The 14,768-nt window shown below is 37.9% G+C and overlaps 1 protein-coding gene across 6 annotated transcripts in view; it reads right to left on the reverse strand.

Moving 5' to 3' along the window:
* LOC139992259 (uncharacterized) overlaps window positions 1–14,768 on the reverse strand; it is a 54,830-nt gene that overhangs the window by 23,285 nt on the left and 16,777 nt on the right. For 4 of the 6 annotated variants that reach the window (XM_072012948.1, XM_072012949.1, XM_072012946.1 and 1 more), the window contains exons 2-5: window positions 10,492–10,686; window positions 10,180–10,283; window positions 1,888–2,049; window positions 918–1,001 (exon numbers count right to left, since the gene is read on the reverse strand). In XM_072012948.1, the coding sequence (XP_071869049.1) occupies window positions 918–1,001; window positions 1,888–2,049; window positions 10,180–10,283; window positions 10,492–10,686 (545 nt within the window). Of the gene's footprint in view, window positions 1–917; window positions 1,002–1,887; window positions 2,050–2,897; window positions 3,798–10,179; window positions 10,284–10,491; window positions 10,687–14,768 lie in introns of those variants that run through there. The other 2 variants (XM_072012950.1, XM_072012951.1) reach the window with 2 other exon arrangements.

Below are 14,768 nucleotides of genomic sequence, written 5' to 3' on the forward strand. Positions count from 1 at the left end.
CGCGCACTGAATCGTCAAACAGAGACCGGCAGCGACAATGATGATTTCTACGCTGCTTATGTAACTCTCTAAAGCTAGGTCGTTCGACGTTGGTTCGCTCGTCATCGACGAACGAACGTCATTCCGATTGAAGCAAGAAGAAAGGACTACATACATTATAAAATTTCCTTATTAGAACAGTCATTAGTATTCTAATCGAATATTAATTGACATGGTGTTCTAACATCGCTCGACTGGAGAACGGATTTTATTGAGTAAGATAAAATGTTGGGTCATCGAGATTACGCGGTGAAATAATAGTTATAGGACACGAGATTTTAGAACGGAGCAGATATGATCGTAAAAAGTCACGCGAAACGTGTATTTTAGGATACAGTCGGGGATAAAGACAAGAACGTAGGCAAGTGTCAATGAAGCTTAATCGAACTAGTACATAGTGTTATAAATCTAAGCTTATCTATTAAGACTATTTAATGAATCGTTGGAAATTGATGTTTACATTTCTATGTAAAGAAACCATATTTAACGAAACATCATTGATATCTATTTCCACTAGTTGCTCACTTACTTTTGTCCCAGACTGTACATTGTGTGTATTATGTTTTGAGTCGTTTGTAAGAAGCGAGCCTGTATGTGTGTTATTTGAGCGAAAACGCTCGAGGCGCCTGGGGCCAGGCAACCCGTTCCACATCGCTGCGTTGCGGTGCGATCATCCTAAATCATAACGCCTGTGCCTATACTTTGAAGCGCGTATACGTGGATTTTTAGAGTCGTTTGATATCTTTAAACGATGTCCAGGGATCGAAGATCATAGCCTGATAGAATATAGCTTGATAAGAGGTATATATTGGTTGTGAAATCAAAACAGTGTGTGCTGTCTGGTTTGAAGAATACGAACGACGTGAAGGGCTACTTACTTTCTAAGGACAATCGCAGGGCCATGGCCAAACGTGAGAGCGCGTCTACCAAGGGTGTTATATGTCTTTCCATAAGCTTGTCATCTAGCAACCAGCGTTAGTCGAGTTATTAGCTCGAGCAAGGAAACGTGCAATTAGAAATTGATGTCATGTTTGTTTCTTTCATCCTTTTCATTAACAACCGCTATATTTTCTTAATTGCGACTGTTAAATGTGCATTCTGTACAGGGTGTTTTAAACCACATCCACCACGTTTTAAAACATGTTACATTAAATCGAATAAGATACGTTACAAGTATTAGAACTTTACAATGGAAAGTTAATCGTGCAGGAATATTTTTGCCATGTCTCAAAATTATTCTTTTCTTGTATTTCTGATTTTCGGTGTTTTGTATTTGTAAATGGATATGAAACAGCCTGTACAGGTGCGGACGTTTTCTTGTAACTTTTGTTTCGCAGAGGAAACGTTCGGTTGCAGAGTCGCGGCGCAACCAAGCGTCAAAGAAGCAATCGAGATACCCGAGAGTTAATTGCCAACCGGGCAGTGCCGCGTTTTAGAGATGTATCAGGGGTAAAAAAGCGATCAAGATGGTTGGTAGTTAATTGTTAAGTAGGTAACAAATACGCAGCGGGTAGAAATATAGCCGTAGCGATTAAGAAAGGAATTCGAAGCTCTCCAGATACGTCTCCTTTCTTATTTCAATGCATTCGAGCGTTTTCTGCAGATGGCAGCATAGCTTGGTTACACTTCGAATACACTTGCGGTCATCTAAACTAACATTTGTTAAAAAATTAAAAAAGCAAACATACGGAGAAATATTAATTTATAATTTTCCCGTTACTTTTCTCAATCTGTTTCAATTTATAAAAATTAATTGTTACGTGTATTATAGTTCATTTTTCAACATAAGGCAAGGCTAAAGGCGCAAGGAGAGCGCAATTATTTGCTTATTTGTGTATTTAGACTTACATGCCGGATGATCGTATAATCGATGAATCGGGGTGTCGTTCAAGTTACCCATCAATCTCACCACTATCTTCTCAACGAAATCTCGAACCGTTTCCATCGTGTTCGCCTCTTCTTCCTTCGTGGCCAAACCCTGTCCCGAACTGGTAGCTGCATTTTCCACTCCTAAAAAATTCAAATATTTCTTTAAATTATTTTGCAAAACATCGTACGGTGCTTTATACTTCATAGTCAGCTTTAGTTTAATTAAACGATCGACGAAACGACCGATGAGCTTATAACTCCTTTGAGAATTAAAATCAAGGACGTCATTTAGCCTCGTAATTAATTTCTTCGTTTCTCATCGTTTGCGGTACTTGCACTATCTTTCGATTGAATTGTTCGACTGGAAACGGAAGCGAGATTCATCAAACCGACGTTATTGTGTTCAATTAAGCACACTACATTTAAATTCCTTTGAATCTTCGTAAGGTTCGAAAGGAAAAAGATTCCATGTGAACGATGAGCAGCTGTCCCTGCGATATCATTTTAAACTAGGTCAACGAGCATAAGTCCGGCATCGTTAACATTACTTTTACCTTATCAGCTTGATATATGAACATTTTATAGCACACATCACATATGTTTCATATATGATTGTCCAATTTTTTCTTCATAAACTACGAACGATTCCTGACAAATAAAATACTAGTTCAGTTAACAATCTAACGTAATATCTTCAAAAATACTAACCTTTTATCGTACGAGATTAACAGACAAGTGGCAATTATTTAACACGCGACCTCTTTAATTTGTTCGTTTCAAAACTGCAAATAATATCTGCCAAACAAACTACTCGTCTAATTATTCTCCTATATTATTATCTATATCGTCCAATTATTATCTTCAATTTAACAAGAGTAACGGAAATATCTGCTACTTCAACAGGTTCCCTAATTTTTCCATCCAATTAAATCCATCCATCTAAGATACAAGATAAGAGGCAAGAAAAAGGAAAAATGGAAACAACTTACTCATTCACGCGGCTGTAACTTTCTCCCCCTTTCGTCAGAACGAACGATTGTCCCAACATGAGCACGAATCGCGCGTTGCCACGAACATTTTCAAAAACTGTTGACCGAGTCGATTTGTTTACAATAGGCGCCGGTCGAAATGACGTATCAAGTATCGGTTCAAGGGAACGACGCGGCGCGATCGCGAATCTTTGTGCAACTGACGCGGCGCTTTCTAAACGAAAGTATCGACGACCATTAAAGATCTACCACTGTAGTCCTTTTTTCCCCTTGTGTTTGTAACCGCATTCTCTTAGGCGAGTACCGCAAGACCGGTATATTTATCAGTTATCACACGGCTTCGAGGCCGCTCGAGCGCGAACAGACATCGATCTTCGCTCGAGGATACTTGGTTCGACGTTCGTCCCACAGCGTCGATCCTTTGCCCTTCAGTTGAATCAAAATACAATCTCTTTAGTCTTCCGAATACTCCATCCTTCGTTTCCTATCATCGACCATTATGTGTTTTATTTATTCAATCTTTTACTACAAACTCTCTTTCTACATCCTTTTCTAAAGATGGATATTTAAAGATCGTTACGGATCTTGAGACGATTCTGATGAAACTTGATTCTGATGATCGTTTTGATTGCGTTTTGATGCTGGATGTTGCGAAAGGATCTTATGGAATCTTTTATAAATTCTTCTTCTATAATTCTTCTCCGAAAATGGATTTGTAACGTAGAGTAGAAACTGTTACCGATCTTGAGATCAGTGTGACCGTTTTTGTTGCTTTTTAATCTAGGGCAAGAGTACACTTATGAAACTTCGTTCCAATTTTCTATCACTTGTCTCTGACAAGCATTAATTTCGGGCTTGAAAACGGGGCTTCGTTTATTAAACATTTCTTATCACTCACTTTTGTCAAGTTTCAATTTGTTCGTTCTAGTTGCACTCTATTGTCGAAAGTTCGAAAAAAAAAACAAGGTTTTATTCGTTAAATATCCTTTTTCAATTTTCCATCAATCTCTTCTTTTCACATTACATCTTCAACAAACAAGAAAAAATCTCCAGAGGAAGTTTCTTCGAAATTTTTACGATGCCTACAGAATCATCAACCGACTAACCCGTTCTACTCATCGAGCCTTTCGAAACGTCTCATCCACTTTTTCATTTCCAATCATTCCGTTCGAAGCCAGACTAATCCTTCAGTCTTGATTAGGTATCGCGACTTTCGCGCGCTTCTGCCGTCCTTGTCTGCTATTTTCCATTTCTAAACGTATAGAACCGGTTACTGGAAGCCTTCCTCACCATCGACCAGATCTCGAACAACCTCTCTGAAAGTCTTCGACGACGTTCACTGAAAAATGGCAAGAAAACGCTAGGTTCCACGATATTTTCACCAACGGGACCTGCTTTCACGTTGCTGGCTCGTTCGACTTCCGTCCTTCGCGATTGCAGCTTGTTCGCGTGCACGTTGCAATTATTATCGATACACGATTATTCCCCACGCGTGGACCCTGGCAGTCACCTTGCGGTTGCACAACACGCGCGTGCACGAAGTAAACGACGTGTCGTTGCGAGCCGAGTCGAGAGGAATCCTTCTTCATGGAATAAACGACACGAAAGAAAATTCACGCAGGAGGAGAGGGGAAAAAATGTTGCTCGATCGGTCCGAGTGGCGATCGACATTGACCGCTCGGTGACTCGTTTTGCGCGAGCGGATTCTTTCCAGGGATGCGAGTAACGGAGCGGACGAGACGGCGAAAGAAACAAGCAGAAAGGATTACAGGAGTGCGCGATGTTACTCCCAAGAGTACTGGAGCAGAACTGAGGTTCGCTACGGAGGGCCCGGAGACAATAAGACCGATGAGCGCGCGGGAGTTCCGCTTACAACCGGCCCGAAAACCGATCGGAATTCGGCCCCGCGGCTCCTAATCGACCCTGCCACCGTGTCTTAACAACCTGCTTGCTTTAAGCTTTTTCCGCGCCCCTTGCATGATGTCTTCCAGGACAGGAGTAAAGTGGTTTCCTTGGAAATACTTATCTAAAGCTTGTCTTTCTTTTCTTCATGACGAAGAAAATGGTTTGTAGTTTCTTAACGAAGGATTCGGTTAAAAGGCGCATCGTAGGGAATTTTTTTCCCGGGAATTATGTATTTGCTATTAGGTGTTGCGTATAAAGGTTGTTTTTTTTTTTTTTTGGTTCTTATAAATTTTTAGAAATATGCGTACAAGTTTATTCTCCTTTTATATGGCCAAGAATATGGATTATGGTTTTGTACGGAGGAACCTGTATAAAAGACGCGTTGTTAGAAGCTTTCCAGTGCAATTACGAGTTGAATAATTTCTTGAGGAAGAAAGATATTAAAACACGTTTCGTTAGAAGCTTTTCTCTGCAATTGCAAGCCGAGATTATCGTGGATATAGGTTGATCATGTGCTTTAGATTCTTATAAACTCATGGACGTATTTCCCTAGAGGTTTTCTTCCTTTTATTCAACGCAGGAGATGAATCGTGATCTCCCGCGGTAGAACAGTATTAAATGATCTTAAAAGATTAAGGTGCTTTAGATTCTTACAAATTCTTGGAGATATATCCTAAAGTTTTCTTTCCTTTTATGCAACGAAGAAAATGATTCATGGTCTCTGGAGAAGAACGATACTGAAAGATTTTCATTCTTAAGATATTTATAAATTAAAACTGTGATGAATAAAAGTAACGCCATGTGATCTAGATTCTCGTAAATCTTGTCTCACATTCATCGATCTCAGGAGAGTGCAAAATCTTCAGATTTGCAATTTTTTTCAATTTCAAGGATCTTCAAGATTTTCAAATTGGAACCTTCTCGTCATTCTGTTAACATCGTTTCATCGTTCTAAAGGCCATTAGCTATTAAAAAGCTTTCTCTAACCTTTCATTTACAATTCCCAGTGTAAAACTTTTATAAAGATATTCTAACTACGTTCTATCATTATCGTTAATGCTTTGTCCTATATTTTATATAAAAATTCAACTTCAGCTAGCTTATTGCAATTCACGAATTTAACACGAACGGTAATCAAGCGAAGAGATCGCGAGTTCTAACCAGCTGGTGGATCTGGTTTTCTGAAATTTCGCGCGGCGGAATGCGACGCGATCCATGCCGGTTTCCTAGAAGAAATAACGAGTGTGGATCTTTCGGTTCGCGAAAAACGACGAACAGGGACAAAACTGTTGGGCACGACCGTGCTCTGACCATGTTTGGCGAAAGAACAGATCCTTGGAATAGGCTGTGTAAGTTGGTAGAAATCAAGAAACCTGATGCGTGTATCCATGTACAAAGAACGCATCTCCATTTGGACAAACCTCCTGCCATCTTGTCTCCTTCAGGAATTCATAATTCCTGTAACTCTCAAACTGCATCCTTCAAACTCGTCTTTCAAACGACTATTCAATTAACGTTGTGTAATCCTTCTCTAACGTGGATAAGTTTTCTCGACGTAAGTTTTAATTACGTCCCAGACTCATTTTTGTTTAAAAACGGAAACAAGAAATCAAATATCGTAGATTCTTTTATATCTGTCTCAAAGTTAAGAAATTTTCGAAAATTTTGGATCGAAAAGCAAATAGCTACGATCAATTATAATTCCTTTCACAAATAAAGAAAATTTTTCTTATAAAGAGTAAAATTTAGAAATTGTGACTTGATAGTTGAACACAGTATTACACACGTAATATCAGGTTAATAAAACGAAACCACGGATCTTGTTAAAAGTTTCTTGTTCTTCAAAACTTCCTTGAGAAACTTTCCCAACGTTACTCAACTCTCTACACGTACATATGCAGCCTCGTCGATACAAATAAAATACAAAGCACAAAATTCTGGGTAGAGGGGCAAATCCATAGCATAGCATAATTCGATGACAAACTATTTTGGTGCTTACCTAACGTTATGATCGAATAAGATAAGATCATTTGGGTTGGAAGTATATTCGTATCAAGCTAAGTAATTTGATAATGACAAATTTTTAAATTGTCTTCTAATAATAGACTATTTAACTAATTATTAATATTGAAATATGTCGCATATACATTATATTTAAAACAGTATATTGTCGACAATTTGATGGCTATAGTTTTTTCATAATGACGACTGACCTTAATATTTTCTGCTGTAATTATCCTATGTAATTTAGTGCCGTGTGAATGTTATTTATTTTCACAGGTCATTTTATCATTTAGTTTATTAGCTCTCATAATATAACAACATCTCCTCACTGATCTTAATGATTCTACCATACTTTCTGGTATTTTTTTTTTACTACACCTAAAATATACGATATTTTCCTATTCATTCATTATTATGTTCGACTAATAGTTTCTTACAACATACAGCATACCAGTTTGATTATTCTGTGTAAAGTTGAAGATCGAACTTCGAGATATCGGAGCTTAGTTAACTCAAAGAACCTTGTCTCACTACACAAGTGACCCGCATCGTAACTTGCACTGTCAAGTTATTCATAACGGGCCGAGGAATCATGAATCGCGTACATTCCACGTGACGTGAGACACGAGCATTTTTTTACATCGAAGAAAAGCTACAGTTTCCACGGGGCCACTATTTTATCCGTCCGCTATCTAGAAGATAGAAGTTCTCGTTCCTGATCAAACGGTCCGATACGATTCACGCGGAAAAGATCGTAGGCCATGTGCAACGAACAATGAGCATCGCGGGGAATCCAGCGTGAGATCATTTTTGCGACCCGTTCTTATTGTTGCCTCTTCCGTTACACGACTTTTCTGGCTTGGAACAAGGACGCCCGTTTCAAGATGGCACAATAGTGTCTCAGCTCGCGATTCAACGCTGAATCCAACGTCAATTAACATGTTCGCTCCAAGATTTTCTCAGATAGTTATTTCGGGTTAATTTCGTTTTTCTTTATTTTCCTTGCGACTGTTTTTCCCATTCTTTCGCTGGATCGCTCGTGTCGTGAATTTCTTCCAATTAGCTAAAGATCTAAGATCCTCTTACAGATGTTTCCGTATAAAAGCCTGGACAAATTGCAACGTTCATTACGTCGATTGACGTTGATCTTTCGTGTTGACAGGTTAGATAATCTTCTTCGATTAGTAATAACGTCTCACGAACTTCTCAATGTTCTTGCGGCAATCTATTGGCGCGAGATGACGTTTTGTTAACTAAGACGGTGAGTTGATGGATGATTTCGTATATGTTATTTTGTATTCGTCGCGTCGTATGCTTGCAAACGTGTACCTACGTGTTTCGCGTAATTTTCACTAATCTTATGTTATCATATAAAATATGTAAACGGTAAAAAAATATATAAGGAAATAGAAAACAGAGAGAAAATTCGAGATAGATGATCGACCAAGTGATAATTATAGCGGGAGAAAATGAAAGTAGTCGGTAGAATTGGAACATCTGAGTTTGTAAAATTCAACTTCGAATTGACTTATCCTTAAGCTCAGCTATATAGTCGAACAGTTTAAGGATCGCAAGGGAGACGACGTCAAAGCGAGGGAAACAAATGCTAGGTGGAGCAAGAGCAACGCGATTAAAATTTACACGAGGTCGTTTCGACGTTTAATTAAGCTTTACATCGTCGTTTAGAACAGATGGTTCGAGGTTATCGTCGAATCGTGGAAATTCGCTCGAATTTCACGCCGCTCGCTGTCTCCACGACAAACTCGCAATTAATTCCCTCTCTAGCACCGTATGCACAACGCGTATCGATTCGTCGATCGTTCACCGCGCCCACGGCTTCCAACCTGCAAATCAATTTTCCTCGAAGGACTTGCAATTGTCCGCGATTCTTCATCGAGCTTGACCTCTTCGCGATTCCTTCGTGGACAATCGTTTCTCCGTTGCTTCTTTTCAAGGCACTGCATTAGCGAGGAACATGTAGGAATGCTCCACCTTGTGTCGCCTTGGAAGCTGCATTATTTATAAGGGGTCCGTCGGATCGATTTTCTTGGGAACTCGAGGGACGCGTCGATTTTCTTGCATTCGCAAGTTTTACTAGTTGCCGTGTCTATTCACCAGGTACTTTTATTCAAGCTTTTCATGATATGTTTGGTGAATAATTTTGGATGCAGTTTGGAGCAGGGGGTGGCGCAACAGGTAGCTATTGTCGTTTGCAGAATTCGCGAATGCTTTTGAAAGTCTATAGGTTACAGAGACGAGACAGAGATGGAACATCTTGCAGTGGCTACAAGGAGTATGTGGATTTTCTCTATGCTATGTATGCCTTTCCTTTTGCTTAATATATTATACTAAATATAGAATATTCGTTTGACTTCCCTTGAGGATATCTTCAGTACTGGAATTATAAAGCCTGTCAAAGTAGCGGTTCTTCGATATCTTGTTATTCCAATTATAATGCTGGTATTATATGTAATTATTATACTATATAATTGCTTTCAAATGTTTATGACAAAATTAATGATAATATTGAAATAAAATCATGATTATATTGTATTTGCTTATTTTCATCATAATACTTTAATTATATGCACTCGTGCATAGTATTATAAGTCTGTAATATTAGCAAGGAACTTTGAATGAAATTGTATGCTTATAGAGTGGAAACCAGGAAATTATGAATAAAATTCTAAATAAAATAGTAGAAATATTTCCACATAACTGGATGGTCTTCCTAAGGATAACGAGCAAAATGCTTTTTCAAATGACAACTCCCAGTAGATCATTTTATAGCAACTACACGTTGAAAAGATGATATCGCTAGGAACTAGTTTGTTTTCCTGCTTTTTCCTCGGACACGTATTAATTGAAATAGTTTCGTCGCTGTTTCTAAAGAAACCGGTTATTGAGTCGATAAAAGCCTTCTTGTCTTCGGTTCGTTTACGCCCTTATATAATTGGTATCAGACTCGTTTCCGGCGATAATCATAACGATTGCAACACGGTTTTATCGATGGGGAAAGTGACAATGTCGATAATCCATGTAATCCATATCAAAAGATCGATCATTTATCACCTGTTCACATTTATATTATCATCCAAGAATTAAATTTATGGTTTCAAATAAGAAAAGATATTGTTTCATTTTTTCATATCGACTTATCACAATTAATCAAAATGTTGAATTTAAAAAAAGTGATTTGCTCATAAGTTTGTTTATCGCAAGGAGGATAAATAATTCCAAGGTAAACTTTAGAAAACAATTTTTTTATCGTCATTAATATTCTCTGACTTCTAAGTTATGTTGATTGATCGATATACTTCCTATGCAAATTAAAGATTCGTGGAAATCGTAGAATAAAGATTAATGAACAAACCTGCCACGTAAACTTGTGATTTTGCCGTATTGAAGTATCGATGTAAATCTTTCTCGTCGATTGGCCCACCGAATGCCTCTACTCCGTTTTTCTTCAACCAGTACCTAATAATAAATTCGAATTTCATTAAAAACCTTTCGAAAGTCGAATGATAACGATCGCATAAATGTTATTTTACAAAATTATGCAAGGCAAGAGTTAAATCGAAAGGAGAAATTATGCAATGGTTTAATGAAGTTACTAGACGTTTCGTAAAATTAAATAGAGTTTCGTATAGAATTGTGTAACGAATTAGTATATCGCCGTGGGAACCTTTGTTGACGGCAAAAGAGACAATGCCAAGCGTTATCTGACGGGTCCCAACGGGAGCAGCCTTTCCTGCAGGATTTTCCACCGCAATCCTCACAGCGGACTCCACGTCCCAAGAAAAATGGCCTTAGACAGCAGGAGCAACGATTCTCGCTCACGGGAATTTGTTTTTCGTCCTCCTTCGAGTCTCCAGACTTCCTGCAACATCGCATGTAATTTAGAAAAAATTCTGCCCCTTAATAAAAATTGATGAATTATCTGACAAATTAAAAATTTCTATACTAATATACTAAATTAAAAATTATTGATATTTGCTATTGAAATTTTCCTACTACTAACACAGGTGATTAAGGATCAATTTTATTGCGAACTTACGTTCAGAAATTTATCTACGATGAATATTCCAAATGTTTTCGATCAAGGGAAACAATACTTCGTCGTGCATGGACAATTATAATCACATAATGGTACGAAATGACATTAAGGACACAGTGGTGGACGAAAGAAAGTTTAAAATTGCTACTTGTGTGTATATAATAAATTAGTAACTTTCAACTTTATGTTCATTCATTTCTCTAGTCAAATGCATTTCCAGTCTCTAAGTTTATGGTGTTTGCTGGTGGTACCCTCTCACTTTCAAACTTTCTTTCATCCTCCACTGTACATCTCAATAATACAGTTTTTAAGAATTTGCTTTTATTAGAGGACCATTATCAAATGATCGGTATCCACTATTTCCACCGATAGTTACTTACAATTGTTAATTAAAGTGTCACAAACAGATAGATACATAATTCGTAGAACGTTTATATGCACGAAACGAACTATCAGTTATCGACTATAACAGCGCGGTTCCACGATTGCGATTACTCGATGTAGAGGCGCTCTAGGAGGTGCTGTACGCTTTGCAACTTAAGCGCGTAACCGGTCGAGTGCAGTGTACGCGTCGTTATGTAACCACTTTTAAATAAATATACTTTCGAAATGCTTTCTTGCCTATATCAAATCCAGTTCACTTTCCACGACGACCTGGCGGTAACTCGATTACACAATGCTATCCATTACAAAACGTTTTTATGCCTAGTGAACGATATATATACATTGGTTTACGAAAATAAGTGGACACTTGCCATAGTATGGCTTTTACGGTTCATGTTGTACGTGCTGTCTGAAAAATTTTGAGATTTTATTAACACTATAATGAGACTGTCATGATTATACTGATAAGATTTGAATCCAATGTGAAAATATATAGAGAAACTGCAAGATATTCATAGCAAACTCATGTACATAGTAAAAAATTACCTATACAGTATGAACAGCTATCTTGAGAATGTAATAAATGTTAAATATGGCCTCACTGCGTGTTGAGATTTATTAATGTAATGGATAATTGACTGCTTAATTATTTCTGCAATTTCTGCGATATATATATGCTTGTATTAAATCTTGTAGTTTCTATATATATTTTCAAATTAATTTTAAACTCGACCAATATAATCGTCAGCGTTCATAATGATGCTAGTGTTGATTTCAAAATATTTCGTATAATACGAATAACATATTCGTAAGAGGTGTCTACCAATCGATCTTTTCTGTCTTTTCCAAAAGAATCCTTGTTCCATTTTCGCCAATATAATTACAGTTCCTCTATCTTGATTCTCCTTTACGAAAACCGGAAGCCAGAAATTACCAAGGGACTAATTTCCATAAACGTCGATTATTTCCTCCGCTTCTGTGCCACGAAACAACGCATCCATCATTGTCGACGCGCGTCAATTATTCATGCACGTAGGTATTACGCGATGTCCAATGATAGGTCACTGCGTTTAATGAAATTTTCGCCAGTTTGCATTTGGGTACGAAGCATTAGCATATGCCTCGTTACAACGTACAACGGTTTGCTAATTTTGTTATTGTTCCACAAAGATGAACGACCACTTTGATGGAACTTTTATTAACAGTAAACGTTCATTTTCTTTTAATTCGTATTCTATTTGTGGAAATATGGCCGGTTGATTATACGTATTATGTACTTTGTTTGATGTTTCGAGTAGATTAGAAATGAAGTATCGATTTGAATAGAATATCGTGTTCTTACCGAAGGATTAATACATATTTTATCGCTTACTCAGATCATTATCGATTTCCTATATAGTCAATTAATTATTTCGAACAATGCATCACTCCATATGACCACGCTCTCCATTTTCTCATTTTTCAACATTAAATTACGCCGTACAAGAGATTGCATTCGAGGGAACCAATATTTAAACAACTCTCAATCGCAATTGGAATACACGCGGAGTAACAAACGAGAAATAGCTTGAAGAAAAAACCCTAAATTACACAAAGAACGATGATATATAACCTAATAACACAAAAAACACGCTAGGATCACTAATGAATTCGACCAAAGCACTGAATAAATTTGATCGAAGAATCTCATGACTCACAAATCACGCTGTACCGCGAGATTTTTATCTCACGATATAATTTTCATCTCTTCTACTTGTTGCACGGTATTACGACACAGAAGCGTGACACGATGATCCACGATGATGGAGGATCAATCCTCGCGATCGAAGAAAGTGGCAGCAGCTCTCAAACCGGCGTGGCTTTCTTCGTCTCTTTCCATGTCGGAGGTGACAACCTTCACCACGACCACCTCGATGGTTATCAACAGAAAAAGCACCATGAACGTCGCCATATTGTACTTCTCCTGTCCAGGGACAACTCTTTCTGCCTCCAGCAGCAACGTGCTGATGATACTCGAGACGTAGCCCAACATCGTGCTTCTCTTTTCACTTTCAATTTCACGACAAGCCGCACTTCCGTCTCATTCACCTCGATTTTGCGTTGGTAAACTCCCGGCAATGAGTGAAGGGGCGAAGAAGGTGCACCTAGATCTTACCACTTCTCGTCACGAATGTATAATATAAACGAGAACTTACTGGTAATGTGCAGTCCATCACACGGATTAACCAACTGGAAAACGAGCACCAGTTTTCCTTGCATATGATGTGCGTCAATCGTTTTTGTCGCTACCTATGTCGTTTCTGTCGGACTACTAGCTCTTTGTATTACACTTTCTCGATTTGTTACATATACGTATGCAAGTTATAGACCAATAATATATTTCCTTTTTTCTAGGTTTTTTGCTCGATTCTTCGATAATATATTCACATTATTATCTGAAAGATGAATTTTTCATTTCTTTAAAATTAGTTTCGCGTTTAGATAATTTATATTCGAAATTGGTATAATTGATATCTTGATAACTGGAATTAAGTTTCTTCGTTAAAAGATATTGGAGTTTAATTGACGATTCTTGTCTGATCTATTTCACATCTTTTAATTTAATTTGAATCGCTGATGGAGTTCTTTTAATGTTCGTATTGGCTCGACGGATAATACTATTTCTTCCACTTTTATCACACATTTCTTTTTCCTCTGTGATGATCTATTTCGAGGTTCGCTGATTTATTCCCTTTCTCTTCGCGATGAATACAACTTAATACCTCGTACACCGGCTGTTTTTCAACGATCTTTTTGCCAGGCGTTCTCAAAAGCCTTGTGCTTTTTCTCTTTCCGTCAACGCTTGTCGGTGCCGCTCTTTCTCTCGCCGATAATTAAACTCAATCACGCTGATTCTGCGGCTCCCAGCGCAGCAAAAAACTGGCTTCCAATGCAGACATTCGATTGCCTGTCGCGCGGTCGATAGATTGATGCGCTTTCCATGCAAATGTGAAGATTCAGCGATCTATTCGACAGAGATTCTTCGAGCCGACTTCAAGGATAATTTCTGTAGATGATCCGCGCAGCTTCGACAATACTATCGAGAACCGAAGATAATCAAATCGAGTCAGATCTTTCCTCTCTGATTACAGATGTCAATGTATGCAAAGCGGATCCCCTTCGAATGATGTTTCTAACAAATCTGTGATGTAACTGGCAGAAGGTCACATTAAACCTTTCGAACAATTCATCATTTGTAGGATAATCGACTCGATTTTCTTCCTTATTATAGCCTAAGTAATAGGTAATCAAATTAGGGTTGATTCCTCCTCTTCAATTATGTGTGCCAATTTCTTCAGAATGAAATCTTGCAACAATATTCATCACAAATGTGTGTAAATCACATTAAGTCTTTGGAATATTTCACCACCGACGAGCAATCGACTCAACTTCTAACGTGATCGAGTCGAATTTTTCTCTTCTTCTCCGATGTGGATACAAACAAAACTTTTGTAAATCAGAATAGAATCCAAAGAATCACA

The sequence above is a fragment of the Bombus fervidus genome, chromosome 11 (genome assembly GCF_041682495.2).
Source record: "Bombus fervidus isolate BK054 chromosome 11, iyBomFerv1, whole genome shotgun sequence".
Classification (NCBI taxonomy): domain Eukaryota; kingdom Metazoa; phylum Arthropoda; class Insecta; order Hymenoptera; family Apidae; genus Bombus; species Bombus fervidus.